The sequence below is a fragment of the Pan paniscus genome, chromosome 10, assembly GCF_029289425.2.
Source record: "Pan paniscus chromosome 10, NHGRI_mPanPan1-v2.0_pri, whole genome shotgun sequence".
In the NCBI taxonomy this organism is placed as follows: Eukaryota; Metazoa; Chordata; class Mammalia; order Primates; family Hominidae; genus Pan; species Pan paniscus.
In genome coordinates this window covers 14,699,144-14,726,437 of record NC_073259.2, presented here as the reverse complement: position 1 = coordinate 14,726,437, position 27,294 = coordinate 14,699,144, and the positions used below count along the sequence as shown (strand labels likewise).

The following is a 27,294-nucleotide window of genomic DNA, read 5'->3' as shown; positions in this document are numbered from 1 at the left end:
GAACATGGGAAATAAAACAATAGTTTACTTTCCATAACAAAATAAAGGTCATTTGTAAGAAAGAAATTTTATGACTAAAGTAACTTCTAAAAGTACTGACTCTTTATATTTTTCAGACCTGGAAGTCACTGCAAACAGGATCAGTGAAATCACAAACATTGTATCCAAACTCAAATTCGTGAAAGTGGATTCACACTTTAGACAAGGAATCCCCTTTTTTGCACAGGTAGGATATATTGTAATGCACAGGTAAGCAAAGTATCCAGTTGCACCTAAGCACAGGACACAATGATGCAGCCCACACTTGGTTAGTGTTATCAGTTAATTAATACGACCAAAAACCATGAAACCAAGGAGAAATACTTTCCTTTCTAAATATCACTGATGAAACAAACAGACACATACTAAATTATTATGAGAATCAGAGATAATATTTTAATATGTAGCTAATAAAGATACTTAATGTAATGTGACTTAGTTGTTATATCAAACCTCTTCTTTCATGCAGTTTAGAATAAATGATATTTCCATCATGACCTGGGCAGCATCAGAATTTTCAGAGTTTGTAACATTTATGGCTGTCAGTGTTCTTTTTATATCTGTTGATCTCTTCTGACATAAATAAATAAGTCTTTAATTTTAGGCATAGGTATTAAAATAACATGCATTTCATGGTTATTATTATTATATTTTTATATGTTTAACTTATATATTTTAACAATAATAAAACCAATAAAATATTAATTTTATTCATATTGATAATTAATTTTACCTGTTTTATAATTAGTAAATTGAGACATTTGGCCAGGCATAGTGGCTCATGCTTATAATCCCAGAACTTTGGGAGGCCAAGGGGGGAGGATCGCCTGAGGCCGGGAGTTCTAGATCGGCCCTAGTAACATAGTAAGACTCTGCCTCTGCAAAAAAAAAAAAATTAGCAGTGGGCTGGTGGCGTGCACCTGTAGTCCCAGCTGCTTGGGAAGCTGAGGTGGGAGGATCCCTCGAGCCCAGAACTTCGATGCTGCTGTGAGTTATAATGGCACCACTGCACTCCAGCCTGGGCAACAGAGACCAGTTGTGAAAGAAAAGAAAAGAAGGAAAGGGGAAGGAAAAGGAAAAGAAGGAAAAAGGGGAAGGGGAAAAGGAAGGGCCAGGGGAAGGGGAAGGGAAAGGAAGGGAAGAAAACATTCTCATGTGGATTTTCTTAGCTGGTTTGTTGCAGGAGATAATAATAACGTTAGTAACTAACATTTATGGAATAATTATCGTACACCAAATATCTTCTAATGTATTTTTATTATTTTAAATTTTTTAAAAATTGATACATCATAGTATCAATTTTGGGGAGTACATGTGATTATTTAATACATTCAAATAATTTGTGAAGATCCAATCAGCATAATTGAGATATTCATCACCTTAAATATTTGTCCTTTTTTTGCTAAACATTCAAATTATTCTCTTCTGGCTATTTTTAAATCACAACAGATTATTGGAAAACTATAGTCGCCCTACTCCTCTAATGTATCTTTAAATAATTATTTAATCTTCAATACTACCATATAAAGGAGGCACAACTATTATCCCCCTTTTAATGAAGGTGGAAAACTGAAGTGCAGAGAAGTAACTTTTTTAGCTAGTAGAGTTCAGAACACAGCCAAGCATTCTAGCCTCCGTCTATGCGAAAAGGGAAAAACAGCCAGTTTAAATTCATTTCTTTTATTCTTATTCCAAGTGCATATTAAGTGGCACGTTGTAGTTATTAAAAATCTCCCTGACTTTGGCCGGGCACGGTGGCTCACGCCTGTAATCCCAGCACTTTCGGAGGCCGAGGCGGGCAGATCACGAGGTCTGGCGATCGAGACCATCCTGGCTAACATGGTGAAACCCCGTCTCTACTAAAAATACAAAAAATTAGCTGGGACGGGTGGCAGGCGCCTGTAGTCCCACCTACTCGGGAGGCTGAGGCAGGAGAATGGCGTGAGTCCAGGAGGCAGAGCTTGCAGTGAGCCAAGATCGCGCCACTGCACTCCAGCCTGGGCGACAGAGCGAGACTCCGTCTCAAAAAAAAAACAAAAAACAAAAAACAAAAAAACTCCCTGACTTTACTGGAAATACTACAAAATTTCATAGATAAGCTATGTATGACATGAGGATCCAAATGGAAGGAAACATTTTGTCGTAAAGATGAAGGTTTGGTGGGGATTTTTTGAGGGGGAGGTTGTTGTTTTAGTTATAGCAGCAAAAGCATTTGTTCACATGAGTTCAGTCCTCTCTGGGTGTTATTCACATCAACTATCAAGTACTTTTCTTCTTTAGGTGCTTCTGGTGGATGGAAAAGGTGTGCCCATCCCCAATAAACTCATCTTCATCTCTGTGAATGACGCCAATTATTACTCCAATGCAACCACCAATGAGCAGGGTGTTGCACAGTTTTCAATCAATACTACCAATATCTCGGTTAATAAACTTTCTGTCCGGGTAAGTATAGAAAGACAAATCTCTGAGGACAAAGGAAATGTTAGGAACAGTGATATATTCAGAAGAAATGTACAGATTGCATTTAAGAGTAAGAAATAAGAAGATATCTAACTTTGAGTTTACAAATTTGAGGATAATAGAATTTCATGAAAAACAATAAAGGCATTAGAAAAGGCACTGCAGAAGTGCCTGATAATTTCACTATCATTATCTGTAACATTTTATATATTATGAAAAAAATCTTATTTGATTTGGGTCTTGAACAATATCAGCTGCTTCAGTAATTCATGTACTTTGTTTTATGTTATTTTTTCCATGTCACTTAGAAATTTTGTAAAGTGATCACACACACACACACACACACTTAATATACATTGTCTAATGATGATGATCAAAAGATTTCTATAGCTAAAAAGTTTTCATGCTGGTTATCTCAAAGAAGTGATAAAAGACTATAATTTATGGATTTCAGTGTCGATAAATAACATATAAATTATTTCTGTTTCTCAGTTTCATGTGTTAACTCAGTTTAAACACATGTAATGATGTTTAATGTTTTCTATGTGATAGACACTCGCTCTCCCTAGGATTTAAAAGGTGACTAAATAGTGTCCCTACACTTTAAAAGTTCCTATTTTCATGGAGTTAAAAGATCTGTAAATTATTAGTATGATGTGTTTATGCGCAAAAGGTTTCTTTAAATAGGAACTTTATTATGAGACCAAATAGAGGAGTCCACAAAATATGCCTAATAAATTTAGAAAAAAATAAGGGCACTTTGAAGAAAAGCTAAGGAGCAGTTACCACAAGGGAAATAGAATTATGCGCAAAACATTATCTGCAAGGCTTAAAGTTTCAGAAATCACATAGGTCTTAAAGGTTGGAAGTCACAATAATGATAAGAGGCATAAATGCTAATTTACTAAGGATTACTATAAACAATTTTGAAGCTCATAAGGTAATAGAATGTTTTATTAATACAAACCCTAATTTTAATTAAGCCAATTCATGAGGTAATTGTAATATCTGAAAAATCCCTTTTCCACTTGTTTGAGTTATTTATCATTCTCATTTTTCCTCTAGTTCTGAGGGGCAGGAGGAAAATGTCAAAGTAGTAATGAGTTAGCAGAATCAGGGCAAAAGAGATAAATTTGTGGATGATTTCCTTTTAATATTTGAATGTTGGGAGACTGAAAATTCATTTATTTGGCTGTCAACCAGTATGAGGGAGAGCCATAGTGTATTTTAGAGTGGAAGACACCGTTGTAACTATTCATTTTGGTGAGAAGCTAAGGTGAAGAATTTCAAGACAATATTCTTTCCTTGCTTTTCTGTTTACTCAGGTTTTCACTGAGCATCCCAACTTGTGTTTTCACTATTCATGGGTAGCAGAAGACCACCAGGGTGCTCAGCACACTGCAAATCGTGTTTTCTCCTTAAGTGGAAGTTACATTCACCTGGAGCCTGTGGCTGGTACCCTGCCCTGTGGCCACACGGAGACTATCACGGCACACTATACACTGAATAGACAGGCCATGGGAGAGTTATCGGAGCTCAGTTTCCATTACCTGGTAAGAATGAGGCCATGGAATACAATTGCAGCTTATCAGTAGGACAAAAGTGGTCAATAGGCTCAGGAATGTCAAAATAAACTACTTGCACACAGCCACCTTGTGTTCTTGTTGTGCGTCCTTCATTCCATGAGTTTTCTTGAGGTTGATTCTCTCCAGCACAGACTTGACAACTGAAAGTGGGTCATGTGGGGAATAGAAGGCTGAGAACTGTGTCCAGCTCAAGAAATTTCCTTCACTGTTTTTTCATTTCAGATCATGGCTAAGGGAGTCATCGTCAGATCTGGAACCCACACTCTGCCTGTGGAGTCAGGAGACAGTGAGTATCCTCAGATTCATCTCTCCTTGCTCCCCTAACACATCCTTACCCTTCCCTCGGTGACAGTTCATAAATGGGAAATCGTTTCCATCATCCCTTCACAATAAGGAGGACATGCAGGAAAATACTCGTCTTATGACTCTTTGGCATTTTAAAATTCAGCAGTCAACAGATAAATGTGATTGTCTACTCTGTATCAGTCACTCTGCTAAGGTACACTAGTTTTTCACTTTAGTTTGTTTCTTCTAACAGTAAAACAAAGCTCTTTTCAAAATCTAAACTGCCTTCTATTTATCTCCACCCCCAATAAAGTGTACATTGACTAAGTTAACATTGCAGAGAAGAAAAAAGTAATTATCATGGGAAATGGGAAGGAAGAAAGGTGATAGATTTTTTTTTCTTGTGCCAGGCCATGAGTACTTTATATACGAAATTGGATTCACTTCAAGAATAAATTGAGGCCTGGGGAACCAAGATCGTTTTCTATTCTAAGTCAAATAATCTAGAGGTTAAACCACTGAAAAGAGAACCCGTGAACATTTTTGTAATTAACCTAAACTAAGGGAAACATTTTACCAATTTCCACCACACCCCTAAGCTAAACTTAATAACCATTAGGATTTGCTCCATGCCTAATATTTTCTACCTATGTAGTTTCTCTTCCTGCTAAGCTGGAAAAATTAAATATCAATTTTTAATTTTTATTTTTCAGTTTTGAAAATTGAAACAATTTTGAGAAAGTTAAAATTTACATGTTATTAATCAGTACTCTAATAATTAATAATTATTTTAATTAAACATTAAAAACTGCTGCCAGTTTTGAATATCAGTTTTTTCCCAATACTAGTGTAGAGGTAGTTAGATATGGAGAATGGACCCCACTGTGTACATTGTTCTTCTTCAATTTTTGTTGAATAATTTTCTTCTCATACTGGTCTATGTATCACATTCACAGAAATAATCAAAGGTTTTAAAACATTTATTTGATTTTTTCTTTTATAATATTCCAATTTGAATTTTATTCATAACAGGAAGAGTCTGCATAAAAATCTCTATATAGTAAAATGAGGACTAGTTATTTAATCATTTACTTTGTGAAGATGCCACAAAATTTTATTGAAAGTAGCTGAGTCAAAAATTGGAAAAAATTTCTCTATATAGCTAATTAAATCACAATTGTTTCATCATAAAACAATTTTAACCACATATTTTAATAGTTATTAATTACCGATTTACTCTTCACCAAAGAATTATCAAAAGCACTTACACCTCTATGATAAAAGAACAAATTTTATTCACAATTTGTCTAAATTCAACTTTTTAAAACTTTTCAAATTGTCCAAGTTGAGCTTCCTCATATTCTCTTTTCACACTATTCTTCATACTGTCCAAATTATTATTACCTAAACCATTTGCCTATTTAATTTTCAGAATTGAGATTTTAAATAATGAAATCTTCTCAAATTTTATTATTTATTATTATGTTTAAAACTTTTATTTTAGGTTTGAAGGGTTCATGTTCAGGTTTGTTATGTAGGTAAACTCGTGTCACGGGGTTTGTTGTACAGATTATTTCGTTACCCAGGTTCTAAGCCTACTACCCAATAATTATTTTTTCTGATCCTCTTTCTCCACCTACCCTCCACCCTCCAATAGGCCTCAATGTCTTCTGCTCTCCCTCCTCCCGCCCTCCACCCTCAGATAGGCCCCACTGTGTGTTGTCCTCTTTGTATCCATTATGTTCTCATCATTTAGCTCCCACTTATAACTGAGCACATGGAATATTTGGTTTTCTGTTCCTACATTATTTTGCTAAGAATAATAGCTTCTAGCTCCATGTATGCTCCTGCAAAGGACATCATGGCGTTCTTTTCTATGGCTGCATAGTTCCATGGTGTATATGTACCACATTTTCTTTATCCAGTCTTCCACTGATGGGCATTTAGGTTGATTCCATGTCTTTGCTACTGTTCATTGCAACAGGGTTGCAATGAACATATGTGTGCATGTGTCTTTATGACAGAACAATTTATATTCCTTTGGATATATACCCAGTACTGGGATTCTTGGGTCAAATGATAGTTCTGTTTTTAGCTCTTTGAGGAATCGCCACACTGCTTTCCACAATGGCTGAACTAATTTACATTCCCACCAAGAGTGTATAAGCATTCCCTTTTCTCCACAACCTTGCCAACATCTGTTATTTTTTGACTCTTAATAATAGCCATTCTGACTGATGTGAGATGATAATCTCATTGTGGTTTTGAGTTGCATTTCTCTAATATTCAGTAGTATTGAGCTTTTTTTCCTTCGCTTGTTGGCCACATGTATATCTTCTTTTGAAAAGTGTTTATTCCTGTCCTTTGCCCACTTTTTAATGTGGTGGTTTGTTTTTTCCTTGTAAATGTGTTTAAATTCTATATAGATGCTAGATATTAGACCTTTATTGGATGCATAGATTGCAAAAGTTTTCTCTCATTCTCTAAGTTGTCTGTTTACTCTATTGATAGTTTCTTTTGCTGTGCAGAAGCTCTTTAGGTTAATTAGATCCCATTTGTCAATGTTTGCATTTGTTGAGATTGTTTTTAGTGTCTTCTTCATGAAATCTTTGCAGTTCCTGTGTCCAGAATGGTATTGCCTAGGTTGTCTTCCAGAGTTTGTATACTTTTTGGTTTTACATTTAAGTCTTTAACCAATCTTGAGTTGGTTTTTGTGCATTGTGTAAGGAGGGGATCCAGTTTCAATCTTCTGCCTATGGCTAGCCAGTTATCTCAGCACCATTTATTGAATAGGGAGTCCTTTCCTTGTGTTTGTCAGCTTTGTTGAAGATCAGATGGTTGTGGGTGTGCAGCATTATTTCTGGTCTCTGCATTCTGTCCCATTGATTTGTGTGTCTGTTTTTGTACCAGTACTATGCTGTTTTGGTAACTGTAGCCCTGTAGTATAGTTTGAAGTTGGGTAGTGTGATGCCTCCTCCTTTGTTCTTTTTGCTTAGGATTGTCTTGGCTATTTGGGCTCTTTTTTTAGTTCCATATACATTTTAAAATAGTTTTATCTAGGTCTGTGAAGGATGTCATTGGTAGTTTTATAGGAAAAACATTAAATCTATAAATTGCTTTGGGCAATATGACCATTTTCATGATATTGATTCTTCCTTTCTATGAGCATGGAATATTTTTTCCATTTGCATCATCTCTGATTTCTTTGAGCAGTGTTTTGTAATTCTCATTGTAGAGATCTTTGGGCAATATGACCATTTTCATACTGATTCTTCCTATCTATGAGCATGGAATATTTTTCCATTTGTTTGTGTCGTCTCTGATTTCTTTGAGCACTGTTTTATAATTCTCATTGTATAGATCTTTCACCTCCCTGGTTAGCTGTATTTCTAGGTATTTTATTCTTTCTCTGACAATTGTGAATGGGATTGCTTGCATTCCTGATTTGGCTTTTGGCTTGACTGTTGTTGGTGTATAGGAATGCTAGTAATTTTTGTACATTGATTTTGTACCCTGAAATTTTGCTAACATCATTTTTCAGCTTAAGGAGCTTTGAGGCCAACACTATGGGGTTTTCTAGATATAAAATCATGTCGTCTGCAAACAGGGATAGTTTGACTTCCTCTCTTCCTATTCTGATGCCCTTTATTTCTTTGTCTTGCCTGATTGTTCTGGTGAGGACTTCCAATACTGTGTTGAATAGGAGTGGTGAGAGAGGGCATCCTTGCCTTGTGCCAGTTTTTAAGGAGAATGCTTCCAGCTTTTGCCCATTCAGTATGATGTTGGCTGTGGGTTTGTCATAGATGGCTGTTATTATTTTGAGGTATGTTCTTTCAATATCTAGTTTATTGGGAGTTTTTAACATGAAGAGGTGTTGAATTTTACTAAAATCCTTCTCTACATCTGATGAGATAATTGTATTTTTGTCATTGGTTCTGTTTATATGAATGAATCACATTTATTGATATGCCTATGTTGAACCAACCTTGCATCCCAGGGATGAAGTCTACTTGGTCACAGTGGCTAAGCTTTTTGATGTGCTGCTGGATTCAGTTTACCAGTATTTTATTGAAGATTTTCGCATCGATGTTCATCAGGAATATTGGTTTGCAAATATTTTGTTGAGGATTTTTCATCAATGTTCATCAAGGACGTTTGGCCAGACTATTTTTTATGTGAGTCCCACTTCTCCTCATGGGGGCAACCCCACAGCCTGGGACTGCAGCTACCACCACCCCACCCGCATCAGGGTTTTCAGGCTGGTAGCAACTTTACATTTCCCTGGGATGGAGCTCACAGAGGGAGAGGCTGGCTGCCATTTTTTCCATCTTGAAGCTTCCGTTGCTATAACTTTCAGGTTCCGAAGAGCAAGTAGTGATTAGGGTGTAGCATGGATCACCTGCACAGCACAGCTGACCCACTAGTTCTTTTAGTTGTGATGTGAGGTTAAGTTGAGATCTTTCTAACTTTTCGATGTGGATGTTTAGTGCTATAAGTTTCCCTCTTAACACCGCCTTAGCTGTGTCCCAGAAATTCTGGTATGTTGTATCTTTGTTCTTACGGGTTTCAAAGAACTTCCTGATTTCTGCCAAAATTTTATTATTTACCCAAAAGTCATGCAGGAGCAGGTTGTTTAATTTCTATGTAATTGTATGGTTTTGAGTGATTTTCTTCTTATTGAATTCTACTTTAATCACATGGTAGTCCGAGAGTGTGGAGTGTATGATTTCATTTTTCTAAATTTGCTGAGGATAGTTTTGTGTCAGATTGTGTGATCGGTTTTAGAGTAGTGCCGTGTGCAGTTGAGAAGAATGTATGTGTTGTTGTTTTGTGGTGGATAGTTTTGTAGATGTCTATCAGATCCATTTGGGTCCTGTGCTGAGTTCAGATCCTAAATGTCTTTGATAATTTTCTGCCTTGATGATCTGTCTAATACTGTCTGTGGAGTGTTGAAGTTTCTCAATATTATTGTGTGGGAGTCTAAGTCTCTTTGAAGGTCTCTAAGCACTTGTTTTATGAATCTGGGTGCTCCTGTGTTGGGTGCATGTAGATTTTGTTTAGTTAGGTCTTCTCGTTGAATTAAACCCTTTACCATTATGCAATTCCCTTGTCTTTTTTTTTTTTTTTTTGACCTTTCTTGGTTTAAAGTCTGTTTTGTCTGAAATTAGTATTGCAACCCCTGCTTTTCTCTTTTTCTTTTTTTTTTTTAATTATACTTTAAGTTCTGGGGTACATGGGCAGAATGTGCAGGTTTGTTACATAGGTGTACATGTGCCATGGTGGTTTGCTGCACCCATCAGCCTGTCATCTATATTAGGTATTTCTCCTAATGCTATCCCTCCCCTAGCCCCCCACCCCCTGACAGGCCCCAGTGTGTGATGTTCCCCTCCCTGTGTCCATGTGTTCTCATTTTTCAACTTCCACTTATGAGTGAGAACATGTGGTGTTTGGTTTTCTGTTCTTGTGTTAGTTTGCTGAGAATGACAGTTTCCAGCTTCATCCATGTCCCTGGAAAGGACATGAACTCATCCTTTTTTATGGCTGCATAGTATTCCATGGTGTATATGTGCCACATTTTCTTTATCCAGTCTATCATTGATGGACATTTGGCAACCCCTGCTTTTTTCTATTTTCCATTTGCTTGACAGATTTTTCTCCTTTCCTTTATCTCGAGCATATCAGTGTCATTGCATGTGAGATGGGTCTCTTAAAGATGGCATACCACTGAGTCTTGCTTCTTCATCTGGCTTGCCACTCTGTGCCTCTTAATTGGGGCAATTAGTCTGTTTACATTAGAGGTTAATATTGAGATGCGTGAATTTGAATCTGTCATCATGTTGTTAGCTGTTTGTCAACTTGTTTGTGTAACTGCTCTATAGTGTCACTGGTCTGTGTACTTCAGTGTGGTTATGTAGTGGCTCGTAATATTCTTTCCTTTTTATATTCAGTGCTTCTTTCTGGAGCTCTTGCAAGTTGGATCTGGTGGTAACAAATTCCCTCAGCATTTCCTTGTCTGAGAAGCATCTTATTTCTCCTTCACTTATGAAGTTTAGTTTGGCTAGATATGAAATTCTTGGTTGGAATTTATTTTCTTTAAGAATGTTGGCCAGGTGCAGTGGCTCATACCTGTAATCCCAGCACTTTGGGGGGCCAAGGTGGTCAGATTATGAAGTCAGGAGATCGAGACCATCCTGGCCAACATGGTGAAACCCCATCTCTACTAAAAATACAAAAATTAGCCAGGTGTGGTGGTGCACGCCTGTAGTCCCAGCTACTCGGGAGGCTGAGGCAGGAGAACTGTTTGAACCTGGGAGGTGGGGGTTGCAGTGAGCTGAGATCGTGCCACTGCACTCCAGCCTGGTGACAGAGTGAGACTCTGTCAAGAAAAAGAAAAGAAAAGAAAAGAAAAGAAAAGAATGTTGAACATAGGCCCCAAATCTCTTATGGCTTGTAGGGTGTCTGCTAAGAGGCCCACCATTAGTCTGATGGGCTTCCCTTTGTAGGTGACTTGTCCTTTCTCTCTAGCTGCCTTTAACATTTTTTTTCATTCATTTCAACCTTGGTGAATCTGATGATTGTGTGTCTTAGGGATGACTTTCTTGTGAAGTATATTTTGGGGTTCTCTTCATTTCCTGAATATGAATTTGGCCTCTCTAGCTAGGAGGGGAAGTTCTCATGGATGATATCCTAAAATATGTTTTCCAAGTTGCTTTCATTATGCTCATCTCTTTCAAGGACATCAAGGAGTTGTAGATTCGGTCTTTTTACATACATAATCCCAGATTTCTCAGAGGTTTTGTTTATTCCTTTTCATTCTTCTTTCTTTATTCTTGTCTGACTGTTGTATTGCAGAAAGTCAATTTTGTGGCTCTGAGATTCTTTCCTCAACTTGATCTGTTCTGCTGTTAATACCTGTGATTGCATTATGAAATTCTTGTAGACTCTTGTTCAGCTCTGTCAGGTTGGTTATGTTCTTTCCTATACTGGTTATTTTGTCTGTCAGCTTCTGCATCATTTTATTGTGATTCTTAGCTTCCTTAGATTAGGTTTCAACATTCTCCTGAATCTCAATGACCTTCATTCCTATCCATAGTCTGAATTCTATTTCTGTCATTTCAGCCATCTCAGCCCAATTAAGAACCCTTGCTGGAGAACTGGTGTGATCGTTTGGAGGAAAGAAGATGCTCTGGCTTTTTGAGTTGTCAGAGTTCTTGTGCTGGTTCTTTCTCATCTTCGTGGGCTGATGTTCCTTCACTCTTAGAAACTGCTGTTGTTTTGATTTTTTCGTTTTATCCTATTCGATGACCTTGGAGGTTTGATTGTGGTATAAGGTGAGTTCAGTCAACTGACTTTGTTACCAGAAGATTCGGGGACAGTGGAGGCAGGGAGGAGCAAGGCTCAGTTCAGGACTCCTGGATTGCATGCTGTAACTCTGGGGAACTGGTATCTGGCTCCAGCTTTGTTCTCTGGCTCCTTGAGGTTAAGAACATGTTGCACTGAAGGGACCAAGGTGCTCCCAGACCACTGGTCACAACACTTCCATGGGTGATGTCAGCCAAAGCACTTTGCAGGATGGTAGCAGTGGGATCCCTCCTCATTCACATGTACCAGCAGCATGGCAGTGGCAGCGTGGTGGGGTACACGCTCATCAGCTGTGGCAGGGTGCTAGCCGGTGCCAGGTTGCTGGCCTTTGTGCAGGCATTCATAGCAATGATCATGGCAGTATGACTCAGGGGATTGGGGGATCCCCACTAGCAACTGTGCATGCATTTGCACTGACGGTGGTGTTAGCATGGGGGTGGGGCACTGGTGGGTGCAGGACTGTATGAACCTTTTGTATACATTCATACTGGTGGCAGTGTCTGTACATGGCTGGGGGTGGGTTTGTGTGTTTTGTGCCTAGTTTTGCACTGGCAGCTCCATTGCAGGGGCACAGTGCTGGCAGGGGTGGGGTTGGCGAGCTTAGTGCCTGACAATGCTCTGATGTCAGTGGCTGTGTGGTAGGAGTAGGGGTGATGGAGGACACTCACGCTGCCAGCAGTGGCAAGGCAGGGTGCACACACACACATGTGCTGGCAAATTTTATTATTAAAAGCTTTAATTTCCTACCACTATTCTTTGCCATAAAGTCACCATAATTTTTTTCTGGTTTTATGACATTTCAATCTACCCCACTTTCCTTGTTGAACTCAAGACAGTGATAAAAGAGCTTCCTTCCTTTTAGAAGGGGAGCTTATTTCCTTTTTGAGGTCTGAGCTAAAACTTGATCTGTCCAACTGAACAGAAATATGAATGGCATAACACTGCCTTAAGGATATTTTAAGCTTCCTTTCTTTCCAAACTTAAGAGCTTTGCAGTATAAACACATAGTGATATAAAATAAGTAATGTTAAGCTAAAGTCAAATTTGCATGAAGTTGGAAAAATTCCATATTCTACGTAGAGTTATAACAATTTTTAGTTGAGTGCCACCAATCTCAGGCTTTAATATAATCATTTTTTAAAAAGTAAATTTTGGCCGGGCACATTGGCTGCTGCCTGTAATTGCAGCATTTTGGGAGGATTGCTTGAACCGAGGAGTTTGGGACCAGCCTGGGCTACATAGCAAGACCCTATCTCTACAAAAATATATAAAAAATTATCCAAACGTGGTGTTGTGCACCTATAGTCCCAGCTACTGGGGAGGCTGAGGCAGTACAATCACTTCAGCCCAGAAATTCGAGGCTGCAGTGAGCTATGATTGCACCACTGCATTTCAGCCTGGGCAACAGAGCAAGACCCTGTCTCAAAAAAAAATTACATTTATTTAAGGTGTACAACATAATGTTATGGGACACATATAGATAATAAAATGACTACTATAGTGATGGAAAGTAACATGGCCATCATCTCACCTACTTACTCATTTGTGTGTGTGTGGCAAGAACAGCTAAAATGCACTCATTTGACAAAAATCTAAAATATAGTACCATTTTATTAACTACAGTCTTCATGTTGTGTATTAGATAGCTAGCCTTGTTCATCCTGATATTATACTTTGTAAAATATTCCTAAGGGTATTAGACTTAATTTTTAATACATATGGTTAAGAAAAAATAAAATCAATTATAGTTCTTCTACAATTCTAATTGTCCTTGTCCTACATTATTTTGAGTTTCAACAATGTCGAGAGACTCTGTTATCCTATGTATTGTCTAACTGCACCAAGAATATGTTACTGGAAAAGAACTTGGAAGCACAGGAATTTAAAGCCATATAGCTGGGAATCTGGGACAGGAGGGATGTAGAGAAAAGGAAGACATGGAAATAATACCAGAGAGTATCTGTCCTTTATGTACAGACATCTCAGAAACTTTTCAGTCATTAAGTCTCTCGTGGTTTTATAATTACCGTTATTCAACTACATGTGGGCCATCTACTCAAGTCCCCAGTGGACCATTTAGAAAATGGAACTTTTGTTGTTGCCCTTTTGTAGCTACCTGGTGGCCCTTCACCCTGCTTTAAAATGTAAAGTATTTTCTGAAGTTTTATCTGGTACCATTTAATGCTTCCAGTAGAAATATACCAATGTGCTTATAAGAGTTTAACACCGCAATGAAAACTCCAAGAATTAAATATTCTTTTAGGAAGTTCAATTAGTATGAACTTTTTTTTACATACAGAGCTTTTTAAAAGTCATATATGACAAAATAAACTTATTATATCTTACAAATTATAGCTCTATATTTAAATTGAGAATCACCTCTAGTCTGAAATGTAAATAAAATAGTTGTCACATATATATGCAGAAAATTTGGAGCTACTGATATTTAATTGATTTAGGCAACAGTTAAGTGGAATATCAAATAAAAAAGATGTGAGTGAAAGGAACTTTGTTAACTTCTGCTATAATTAAAGTTCTGAAGGGAGACATTGGCCTACTAATTTCACCAAATAACTAATGGCACATAGAGAGACTAAGCCATTAGAATGAATGGACGCAGTTCTAAAGTGGATAAGACCAAGCAATAGTGTCCTTATGACACTATTTTTATGACCTTTTTGTCTCACTTATGACCATTTTGTCTCACTCTCTCCATGTTCCAGTGAAAGGCAGTTTTGCCTTATCCTTCCCTGTGGAGTCAGACATTGCCCCCATTGCACGAATGTTCATCTTTGCCATTTTACCAGATGGAGAAGTTGTTGGAGACTCTGAAAAATTTGAGATTGAAAACTGTCTAGCCAACAAGGTGAGCGATTTAACATAAAATTAAAAGAACACAAATAAATGATACTGTAGGTGCCATCTATTTTACCCCAGAGAAAACTGAGTCCAGAAAAGTAAAATGAGTTGCCCAACAGTTCCCAACAAGTTTATGGCAGACCCAAATTTCTAGGGATCTAGTACAGCACTTTTTCAATTACACAAAGCTGCTACCAAATAAAATACAATCAGTTTTGTGTTCATGATGCTCTTCTCTGCTGATTCAGTTGTGTGAGTATGTAAAATGCTAAGACTCAAAAGTTCCCAAAACCTGAAGAATAAGTGTAAACACCTAGAATTACCTTATCATGTGTCAGAGATAAAGATGGCCATCTAAAAATCTAACAAGGTATCTATCCTTATTCTGCCTCAGTTATCTCCTTAGGACAAGACTAAGCTACCGAGAAGCTATATTTTGTTAAGATTCCCCACTCATGTAATAGTCATGTTTAAAAGAGTGAGTAAATTAATGTGTCGCCAAAGCATTAGATAATTTGGATCCTGTCTAAATAGAATCACTTTTGATCACTGGAGTAGGTAAGCTTGTTATAAAATTAATACTTGAAAACATAAGGGAAGTCATGTACCTTTTAACAGATCTAACTATTTATGTCTCTAGAGTTGCTGGGATCTGTGAAAGTGGTAATAAGTGATTTACAAGTTATTTTCTATTTTTAAAGTGAAGGAAAGTTGTAAAAATAGGTTTCTGACTGACATTACCAACATAGTCATATGAACTGAATATAAGGGTGGCTTAGGAAATGCAGGTGACTGCAAGATCACAGAAACAGGGAAAACACTGGTTGACATTTCCTTCATTTCCCACAGGTGGATCTGAGCTTCAGCCCAGCACAAAGTCCCCCAGCCTCACATGCCCACCTGCAAGTAGCAGCTGCTCCGCAGTCCCTCTGTGCCCTTCGTGCTGTGGACCAAAGTGTGCTGCTCATGAAGCCTGAGGCTGAGCTCTCTGTGTCCTCAGTGAGTTTCCAGCGGCCTTGGGGACCAGGAAGGGCCATTCCAGAGGCTCAGATCAAGAAGCCTCTATTAGCCCTTTGTCAGATAAGTAGGTTGCGAAAATTTTCTCCCATTTTGTAGGTTGCCTGTTCACTCTGATGGTAGTTTCTTTTGCTGTGCAGAAGCTCTTTAGTTTAATTAGATCCCATTTGTCAATTTTGTCTTTTGTTGCCATTGCTTTTGGTGTTTTGGACATGAAGTCCTTACCCATGCCTATGTCCTGAATGGTGATGCCTAGGTTTTCTTCTAGGGTTTTTATGGTTTTAGGTCTAACATTTAAGTCTTTAATCCATCTTGAATTGATTTTTGTATAAGGTGTAAGGAAAGGATCCAGTTTCAGCTTTCTACATATGGCTAGCCAGTTTTCCCAGCACCATTTATTAAATAGGGAATCCTTTCCCCATTGCTTGTTTTTGTCAGGTTTGTCAAAGATCAGATAGTTGTAGATATGCGGAGTTATTTCTGAGGGCTCTGTTCTGTTCCATTGATCTATATCTCTGTTTTGGTACCAGTACCATGCTGTTTTGGTTACAGTAGCCTTGTAGTATAGTTTGAAGTCAGGTAGTGTGATGCCTCCAGCTTTGTTCTTTTGGCTTAGGATTGCCTTGGCGATGCGGGCTCTTTTTTGGTTCCATATGAACTTTAAAGTAGTTTTTTCCAATTCTGTGAAGAAAGTCATTGGTAGCTTGATGGGGATGGCATTGAATCTGTAAATTACCTTGCGCACCAGCATGGCACATGTATACATATGTAACTAACCTGCACAATGTGCACATGTACCCTAAAACTTAAAGTATAATAAAATAAATAAATAAATAAATAAGCCTCTATTGAGAGTAAAATCTAACAGTAAAAATACGTACCACTTGCCGAGTACTTGATAGTTTCTCAAGCTGTCTCATATAGGTTTTCTCACTTAATCTGCCCAACATTCTGGAGAATAATAGTCCCATTTTAAGGTTAGAAAAGTGGATTCAGAATAGTTGAGAGATTTGTTCAAGATAAGTGGCATAAGCTGAGATGTGATTTTGAAATTCTGAATCTGCCTGCAACTTTGATTCCTTCTATGACACAGCTTCTATTTCTGTAAAGAATCAAATCTTAACCTCAGTTATTAATGTCTTACAGTGATCTTAATGAAAGCTATATTTTGTTAAGATTCCCCACCTATGTGATAGTCATGTTTAAAAGAGTGAGTAAATTAATATGTTGCCAAAATATTAGTTTGGATCCTGTTTAAATAGAATCACTTTTGGTCACTGGAGTAGGTAAGCTTGCTACAAAATTAATACCTGCAAACATAAGGGAAGTCATGTATCTTTTAACAGATCGAACTATTTATGTCTGTAGAGTTGTTGGGATCTGTGAAAGTGGTAATAAGTGATTTACAAATTATTTTCTACTTTTAAAAAATGACCTACTACACCTTTGTTAGCAATGTTGATTCACAGACTAAAATTTTAATTATCTGCTTTTGACTATAGTTATATTAATTCATGGGGGTGACACTTGGCATGTCGTGATGATTTATTTATTTTATTATTATTATTTCAAGCTTTCTACATGCTGGATCTATTGTAAAAGCTGGGGAAACAGAAGGAAACATATCACAGTCCTTGTCCTTAGAGAGAGGCAATAAAAAAGGATATAGGTGGATCAGCAAAATAAAAGGTGAACATTGGTTAATAAATGCCATTTGGAGAAAATAATATCTAATATGGGGTTTTTGAAGAATAATTATCAGAAGGAAGGGAAAAGTTCAGAAACTACTTGTCTAACCTATTTACAACTAGATTACTCGTGTTTGGAACTTTTTAACATAACGCAAGAAAAAATAATGTTATGATTTGATCTTTGATAAAAAGTTATGAGAAATTTTATAGCTTTAACTCCCTCATGAATCACCATTTAAAAGGGTCAATCAACTTATCTGTTTGGGAGGTATTATTACCTTTCAATGTTGGTTGGTAAATTAGTAATATGAAATTTTCTTTTGTTTATTGTAGTTTCTACTTCATGTCTATTAAAATTTTAAACTGTGAGATAACTGTATCCGAGACCACTGTCCTATTTTTAATTATCAAAATTAACATTCTTCAGGTCGGAGCATATCCACTAGTGCCCCCTGATCTGCAGGGGTGTGTCCCAAGACCTTCAGTGGGTGTCTGAAACTGTGGATAGCACTGAACCCAATGACCATCAGCTGGAACACATTTCTGTTCCTGTCTTCCACCCACAAATTTAATGCCTTTTCCATCTTAACAAAGCACTTATCGCGTGCTGTAGCCATAATTTTTGTAGTTTGAGATGTGACAGCAAAACAAGCATGATTTTCTTTTTCCTTCTTCACCATTTGATAGACAGAAGATTCGTTCTTACCGTAGATCTTAGCAACCTCAGCATACATTATTTTTTCTTTCCTTATCAAGTGGGGAACTTTCACCTTTTCACCTAAAGGAAGCACTTTACGGCTTCTCTTTCACCTCCCAATTGCCAGCATCAATACTCTGGTGCATTGGGGCCATGATGAAGTAAAATAAGGGTGACTTGAACACAAGCACTGAGATACTGTGACAATCTTGTAACTGAGGATTCTGGGTGACTAAGGGGCAGGGAGTGGCTACAGTGTGGATCCACCAGAAAAACAGAGGATTCATATCCCGAGCAAGATGAAGCAGAAAAGTGTGAGTTTTCATCATGCTGCTCAAAATGGCAGCAATTTAAAACGTATGAATTGTTTATTTCTGAATTTTCCATTTAATATGTTTGGATCACAGTTGACCACAGATGATGGAAATCTTGGAAACCAAAACCGCAGATTGGGGGATTGCAATAATCAAAATTTTTCTTGATCTTGATTTGTATTTTATTAACAGGTCAAAATATCTCCTCATAGCATAATAATTATTATGCAAGAGACAATGACTATATTTCTGTATTTTAGTTAGAAGAAACAACAAGAAGTTAACCCGAAACAAGAAAACTTTCTCTCTGAGTGCTTTCTTTGGTAATATGCCTGATATTTTTACACTCTCTGTTTATGGCAGTCTAGTCTAAGCTATTAATTTCAGCATGTAGTACAGGAATTTAGTCTACCTTTCAACAGTTTATGTCTGTCTTATTCCGTTTAGTCACATAAATTTAACAGTCACTTCAGTAAGGTTTGGTAAACTTTGAGTGTTGTGGAAGTGAGAAGAAACTATGAACATAACTGAAGATTTCAGATGATAAAGTTATAGAAACATTTAAGCTTGGTCGCTTTGAATAATAATAGAAATCATTAGTTCACCCAATATAAATAATACATGTTCATTTATGTACCTATTTAATTCTACTCAAAAACAAAGGTAAATAAAGAAGTAGAAAGGGTGTTTGCGTTAGCTATCTACTGCTGCATAACAATTTTCTTCAAAACCTAGTGGCTTAAAACAATAAACATTTATTATCACATGCAATTTCTGTGAGTCAGGAATTCAGAGCAGCTTAGCTAGGTGGGTCTAGCTTGTGACCTGCCCTGGTTGCGATTAACATGGCGGCCAAAGCTGCAGCCACCTGACAGCTTGACAGAGGTTGGAAGATCTGCTTCCAAGACAGGTTTCTTGAGAGCTATTGGCAGGAGGCCTCAGTTCCTCACCACACAGAGGTCCTAGGGCTGCTGGTGTCCCAAAATGTGACAACTGATTTTCTCCAGAGCATGTGATCCAAGAGAGCTAATGCGTTCCAAGAGTGCTAAACTTGCAATATCTTTTATGACCTAGGCCTGAAAGACATGTCCCCTCATTTCCACAATATCCCATTGGCTACAGAGGTCAACCCTATTCATTGTGCGACGAACAATGTTCGGGCATGAATACCAGGAGGCAGAGATTGTTGTGGGCAATTCTGGAAGCTGTCTCCACAGCCTGACCTCTGATCCCCAGCAATTCATGAGCTCTCACATGTAAAATATACTCGATCCTCTCTCTGAGATTCTCATTGTAAAATAGGAACAGCTCAAAGGCTAAATATCATTTAAATCAGGTCCAAGTACAGATAATGCCTCTCAGGTGTGATTCCTCAGGTACAATACCTCTAGATACAAAGACATTGAACTAAAGTGTACTCAAGTTATTTGGCCCCACACACTTAACATGCAATGGTGGAACTGGAATAGAATAATCACTATTGACACTCCTGTTCAAAAAAGGGGAAACAAGAGGCACTCAGGAGTTACTCGTCCATAATTACTCTGAGATCAAGCCTGGAAAATGGAAGTTCTCTGATTAAGACTCAATCTTACATCTGTCCAGGGATAAATATTCAGGCCTCTGGCCCTGCCCTGTGGGTTCTTGAATCTGTTGAATCATCCATTTTCCATAAAAAGTACACTGCATAGACATTGGTCTATCCAATATAATGGCATAAGTTCATTTATGTGCCTATGTGGTTCTTTTATTTTTATTTTGAATATGGACTGCGTTTTATTTATTTCTTTCTTCAACTTTTATTTTAACTTCAGGGGTACAAGTGCAGAATGTGAAGGGTTGTTACATAGGTAAACATGTGCCATGGTGATTTGCTGCACAGATCAACCCATCACCTAAGTATTAAGCCCAGCATCCATTAGTTATTCTTCTTGATGCTCTCCCTCCCCACACCCTACCTTCTAATAGGCCGGAGTGAGTGTTGTTCCCCTATGTGTTCTCATCATTCAGCTCCCACTCATAAGTGAGAACATGTAGTGTTTAGTTTTCTGTTCCTGTGTTAGCTTGCTGAGGATAATGGCTTTCAGCTCTATCCATGTCCCTGCAAAGGACATGAACTCATCCTTTTTATGGCTGCATAGTATTCCATTGTGTATATGTACCACATTTTCTTTGTCCAGTCTATCATTGATGGGCATTTAGATTGATTCCATGTCTTTGCTATCGTGAATAGTGCTGCAGTGAATATACGCATGCATGTCTCTTTATAACAGAATAATTTATATTCCTATGGCTATACACTCAGTAATGGAATTGCTGAGTCAAATGGTATTTTTGCCTCTGGGTCTTTGAGGAATCACCACACTTTCTTCCACAGCGGTTGAACTAATTTACACTCCCACCAACAGTAAAAAAGCATTCCTTTTTCTCTGCAACCTCACCAGCATCTGTTGTTTTTTGACTTTTTAACAGCAGCCATTCTGACTGGTGTGAGATGGTATCTCATTGTGGTTTTGATTTGCATTTCTCTAATGATTAGCGATGTTGAGCTTTTTTTCATATGTTTGTTGGCTGTATGTATATTTTCTTTTGAGAATTGCCTGTTCATGTCCTTTGCCCACTTTTTAGTGGGTTTTTATTTCTTGTAAATTTGTTTAAGTTCCTCGTAGACTCTGGATATTAGGCCTTTCTCAGGCGGTTAGATTGGGAAAATTTTCTCCCATTCTTAAAGTTGTCCACTCTAATGATAGTTCCTTTTGCTGTGCAGAAGTTCTTTAATTTAATTATATCTCATTTGCCAATTTTTGCTTTTGTTGCAGTTGCTTTTGGCATTTTCATCATGAAATCTTTGCCTGCGCCTATCTCCTGAATGGTATTGCCTAGATTTTCTTCAAGGGTCTTTATAGTTTTGGGTTTCACATTTAAGTATTTAATTCATCTTGAGTTAATTTTTGTATATGGTGAAAGGAAGGGGTCCAGTTTCAATTTTCTGCATAAGGCTAGCCAGCATTCCCAGCACCATTTATTAAATAGGGAGGCCTTTCCTCCATCGCTTGTTTTTGTCAAGTTTGTCAAAGATCAGATGGTTGTAGGTTTGCGGTTTTATCTCTGAGTTCTCTATTCTGTACCATTGGTCTATGTGTCTGTTCTTGTATCAGTACCATGCTGTTTTGGTTACTGTAACCTTGTAGTATAGTTTGAAGCCAGGTAACATGATGCCTCCAGCTTTGTTCTTCTTGCTTAGAATTGTCTTGGCAATTCAGGCTCTTTTTTGGTTCCATATGAATTTTAAAATAGATTTTTCTAATTCTGTGAAGAATGTCAATGGTAGTTTAATGGGAACAGCACTGAATCTATAAACTACTTTGGGCAGTATGGCCATTGTCATTACATTGATTCTTCTTATGCATGAGGATGGAATGTTTCTCCATTTGTTTGTGTCCTCTATGATATCCTTGAGCAGTGGTTTGTAGTTCTCCTTGAAGAGGTCCTTCACTTCCCTTGTTAGCTGTATTCCTAGGTATTTTATTCTTTCTGTAGCAATTGTGAATGGGAGTTCATTCATGATTTGGATCTCTGCTTGCCTGTTTTTGGTGTATAGAAATGCCTGTGATTTTTGCACATTGATTTTGTATCCTGAGATTTTGCTGAAGTTGCTTATCAGCTTAAGAATCTTTTGGACTGAGATAATGGGGTTTTCTAGATATAAAATCAAATAAAGATAATTTGACTTTCTCTCTTCCTATTCGAATACACTTTATTTATTTCTCTTGCCTGATTGCCCTGGCCAGAAATTCCAATACTACGTTGAATGGGAGTGGTGAGAGAGGGCTTCCCTGTCTTGTGCCAGTTTTCAAGGGGAATGCTCCCAGCTTTTTCCCATTCAGTATGATATTGGCTGTGTGTTTGTCATATATGGCTCTTATGAGGTATGTTCCTTCAATACCTAGTTTATTGAGAGTTTTTAACATAAAGGGATGTTGAATTTTATCAAAGGCCTTTTCTGCACCTATTGAGATAATCATGTGGTTTTTGTCTTTAGTTCTGTTTATGTAATGAATCACATTTATTGATTTGTGTATGTTGAGCCAAGCTTGCATCCCAGGGATGAAGCCTACTTGGTTGTGGTGGATAAGCTTTTTGATGTGCTGCTGGATTTGGTTTGCAAGTATTTTGTTGAGAATTTTTGCATCGATGTTCATCAGGGATATTCGCCTGAAGCTTTCTTTTTTTGTTGTGACTCTGCCAGGTTTTGGTATCAAGATGATGGTGGCCTCATAGAATGAGTTAGGGAAGAGTCCCTCCTTTTCAATTTTTGGAATAGTTTTAGTAGAAATGGTACCAGCTCTTCTTTGTACCTATGGTAGAATTCAGCTGTGCATCCATCTGGTCCTGGGCTTTTTTTGGTTGGTAGATTATTTATTACTGCCTCAATTTCAGAACTCGTTATTGGTCTATTCAAATATTCAGTTTCTTCCTGGTTCAGTCTTGGGAGGGTGTATGTGTCCAGTAGTTTATCCATTTCTTCTAGATTTTCTAGCTTATATAGACAGAGGTGTTTATAGTATTTGCGGATGGTTATTTGCGTTTCTGTGAGGTCAGTGGTGATATTCCCCTATCATTTCTGATTGTGTCTACTTGATTCTTTTCTTTTTTTCTTCTTTATTAGTCTAGCTAGCAGTCTATCTATTTTATTAACTTTTTTTCAAAAAAACCAGCTCCTGGATTCATTGTTTTTTTAAGAGGGTTTTTCATGTCTCTATCTCCTTCAGCTCAGCTTTGATCTTTGCTATTTCTTGTCTTCTGCTAGGTTTGGGGTTTGTATGCTCTTGGTTCTACAGTCCTTTTAGTTGAGATGTTAGATTGTTGATTTGATATCTTTCTAGCTTTTGGATGCAGGCACTTAGTGCTATAAATTTCCCACTTAACACAGTTTTAGCTGCATCCCAGAGATTGCAGTACATTGTCTCTTTGTTCTCATTAGTTTCAAATAACTTCTTGATTTCTGCCTTAATTTCATTGTTTACCCAAGAGTCATTCAGGAGCAGTTTATTCAATTTCCATATAGTTGTGTGGTTTTGAGTGAATTTCTTAATCTTGAGTTCTAAGTTGATTGCACTGTCGTCTGAAAGACTGTTATGATTTCAGTTCTTGTGCATTTGCTGAGGAGTGTTTTACTTCCAATTATGTGATCAATTTTAGAGTAAATGCCATGTGGCAATGAGAAGAATGTATATTCTGTTGAATTTTGGTGGAGAGTTCTGTAGATATCAATCAGGTCCACTTGATCCAGAGTTGAGTTCAGGTCCTAAATATCTTTGTTAATTTTCTGTCTTAATCATCCGTCTAATATTGTCAGTGGTGTGTTAAAGTCTCTCGCTATTATTGTGTGGGAGTCTAAGTCTCTTTGTAGGTATATAAGAACTTGCTTTATGAATCTGGGTGCTTCTGTATTGGATGCATATATATTTAGGATAGTTAGCTCTTCTGGTTGAATTGAATCCTTTACTATTATATACTACCCTTCTTTGTTTGTTTGATCTTTGTTGGTTTAAAGTCTGTTTTGTCAGAAACTAGGATTGCTTTTTTCTGTTTTCCATTTGCTTGGTAAATTTTCCTCCATCCCTTTGTTTTGAGCCTGTGTCTGTCCTTGCGTGTAAGATGAGTCTTTTGAAGATAGCATACTGATGATGGGTCTTGGCTCTTGATTCAGCTTGCCATTCTGTGTCTTTTAACTAGAGCATTTAGCCCATTTACATTTAAGGTTAGTATTTTTATGTGTGAATTAGATCCTGTCATCATGATGCTTTTTTGCAGACTTGTTTATGTGGTTGCTTCATAGTGTTCTGGCCTGTGTACTTCAGTGTGTTTTTGTAGTGGCTGGTAATGGTCTTTCTTTTCCAAACGTAGTGCTTTCTTCAGGAGCTCTTGCAAGGCAGGCCTTGTGTTGATAAATTTCCTAAACATTCACTTGTTTGAAAATAATCTTATTTCTCCTTTGCTTTTGAAGCTTAGTTTGGCCAGGTATAAAATTCTGGGTTGGAAATTATTTTCTTTTAGAATGTTGAATATTGGCCCCCAATTTCTTCTGGCTTCCATGGTTTTGGCAGAGAGGTCCACTGTTAGTATGATATGTTTCCTTTTGTAGGTGACCTGGCCTTTCTCTCTAGGTGCCCTTAACATGGTTTCTTTCATTTTGACATTGGAGAATCTGATGATTTTGTGTCTTTGGGTTGATGTTCTTGTGGAGTATCTTACTGGCCTTCTCTGCATTTCCTGAATTTGAATGTTGGCCTGTCTTGCTAGGTTGGGGAAGTTCTTCTGGATGATATCCTGAAGTATGTTTTCCAACTTGGTTCCATTCTCCCTGTCTCTTTCAAGGATCCCAATCAGTCATAGGTTTGGTCTTTTTACATAATCCCATATTTCTCAGAGGTTTTGTTCATTTCTTTTCATTCTTTCTTCTCTATTCTAGTCTGCCTGTCTTATTTCAGATAGATAATCTTCAGGCTCTGAGATTCTTTCCTCCTCTTGGTCTATCCTGCTACTGATACTTGTGATTGCATTGTGAAGTTCTTGGGATGCGGTTTTCAGGTCCATCAGGTCAGTTATGTTCCTCTCTAAACTGGCTATTCTGGCTACCAGCTCCTGTATTGTTTTATCATGATGCTCAGCTTCTTTTCATTGGGTTACAGCTCAGCAAAGTTTATTGTTATCCACTTTCTGAAGTCTACTTCTGTCAATTCCTAGCCTCAGCCCGGTTCTGTGCCCTTGCTGGTGAGGTGTCACAGTCATCTGGAAGAGAAGAGACACTCTGGCATTTCGAATTTTCGTTGTTTTTGAATTAATTCTTTCTCATCTTTGTGAGCTTATCTACCTTTAATCCTTGAGGCTGCTGCCCTTTGAATTAGATTTGTGTTGGGTCTTTTTTGTTGACGCTGTTGTTTTCTGTTTGTTTGTTTGTTTTTCTTTTAGCAGTCAAGCCACTCTATCATAGGGCTGCTGAGGTTTGCTGGGGGTCCACTCCAGACCCCAGTTGCTTTGGTTTCTCCCGTACGTGGAAGTATCACCAGCAAAGGCCATGAAACAGCAAAGATGGCAGCCTGTGCCTTCCTCTAGAAACTCCATCCTGTGGGGGTACTAACCTGTTGCCAGCCCACATGCAACTGTTGGAGGTGGCTGGAGACCCTCATTGGGAGGGTCTCGCCCAGTCAGGAGGAATGGGATCAGGGACCTTCTCAAAGAAGCAGACTGGCTGCTTTTTGGTAGAGCAGGTGGGCTGCATTGGGTGGGATCCTTCCTCACCTGGATCACCTGTATTCTCCAAAGCCAGCAGGTTGGAGTGGCAGAGTCAACCAAACTGCAGAGATGGCAGACACCCCTGCCCCCCAGGAGCTCGGTCCCAGGGAGAGATCAAAGCTCTGTCTTTAGAACCCTGGCTGGAGTACCTGAAGCCCCCACAGAAAGGTCCCACTCGATGAGGAGGAATGGATCAGGGTCCCACTTAAAGAAGCAGTCTGATCACAATCTGGCAAGGCAGCTGTGCTGCATCGTGGGGGACCGTTCCTCATCCAGACCATCTGTATTCCCCAAGCCTTCAGGCTGGAGTGGCTGAGTCCTCAGAACCACAGAGATGGCAGCCACCTCTCCCCGCAGGAACTCAGGTCCATCTCAGGTGGACTCCAACCCACTGCCGTCGGCTGGCTGAGATTCCAAGACAGTGAGTCTTAACCTGTGAGGTGCTGTGGAAGTGGGGTCCACAGGATGATGCTCTTTGGCTCTCTGAATTTAGCCCCCTTCCTAGGGATATATACAAATGGATTTCCTGCCTTTCCAGGGATCCCAGGGCCGGATTATGTAAAACTCCAGGGTTTCTGTGTGCCTGAGCAGCTGCTCTGCCAAGACTCCACATAGCTTTGTGTATCAGACCCAAGACCCTGGTGGCATGGGCTCACAAGGGTATCTCCTGATCCATGGGTTGCAGAGATCCTTGGGAGAAATGTGATTTCCCAGGCGAGGTCGCACAATCACTCACCGCTTCCCTTGGCTGGGGGTGGGGGTTCCTTCCGTTGCCCTCCCCCACCTCCACCCCTGCTGCTTTTCATTGTTCTCTGTGGCTCAAGTTGCTTGCCTAGTCAGTCTCAATGTGAGAACCTGGGTATTTCAGTTGAAGGTGCTGCATTTAATAAGCTTTTTCATTCCACTCTGTAAGTGCTGCAGACCGCAGCTGCTTCTAATGGGCCATCTATACGATTTTCTGTCTGAGAATAAGCCTGAGTAGACATAGATGTTTAACAGGTGGCAATAATAATATGTAGCTAAATTCCTCAGGGCATTATGTATTAATTAAACACAGATGCAAGTTAGGTCTTCTTTCTATATTTGGTCTATTTTTACCTCTAGACTCTACAATGAAGTTTTAATTAATCCTTCATAACTTAAGATTTTGTTAATCTTTGGAAACATTTTCCCAAGTAGGTTTCATTTCTTTATAACAAAACAACACTGTTAAATATAAGGAAAATCTTCAACTATCTCTAAGGTGCCAACTACATGAACGTACTCAAGAAAAGATTGGTGATAATTATTTTATTTCTCTCAGTTCATTCTATTTCAAAAGAAAAGTAAGTAACAGTTCTGCCTTTGATCCCCCCACTGCTACAGGTATATAATCTGCTAACTGTGAAGGATCTCACCAATTTTCCTGACAATGTGGACCAGCAGGAGGAAGAACAAGGACACTGTCCCCGTCCTTTCTTCATTCGTAATGGAGCCGTCTATGTTCCCTTATCAAGTAATGAAGCAGATATTTATAGCTTCCTCAAGGTAAAATTCTCACTACTTACTAACATGCTGGCTTGTGAGTTTTTGAATGTTAATAAAACTCTGTATCTATTCATAATCTTAGTAATTATGTAGCCTTGCCTCTCCATTTTTCAGCAGAGAAAAATGAAGCCAATAAAAAGGTTAAAGTCTCTTGTGAG

General features: G+C 38.3%; 1 protein-coding gene across 1 annotated transcript in view; it reads left to right on the top strand.

The window, feature by feature from the left end:
* The window catches only part of LOC100981672 (pregnancy zone protein), a 61,968-nt gene that overhangs the window by 12,972 nt on the left and 21,702 nt on the right, over positions 1 to 27,294 (top strand). Inside the window, exons 10-16 of the mRNA XM_008960810.4 lie at positions 117 to 226; positions 2,320 to 2,481; positions 3,825 to 4,052; positions 4,308 to 4,371; positions 14,456 to 14,598; positions 15,441 to 15,590; positions 26,975 to 27,136. Coding sequence (XP_008959058.2) covers positions 117 to 226; positions 2,320 to 2,481; positions 3,825 to 4,052; positions 4,308 to 4,371; positions 14,456 to 14,598; positions 15,441 to 15,590; positions 26,975 to 27,136 — 1,019 coding nt within the window. The remainder of the gene's footprint in view (positions 1 to 116; positions 227 to 2,319; positions 2,482 to 3,824; positions 4,053 to 4,307; positions 4,372 to 14,455; positions 14,599 to 15,440; positions 15,591 to 26,974; positions 27,137 to 27,294) is intronic.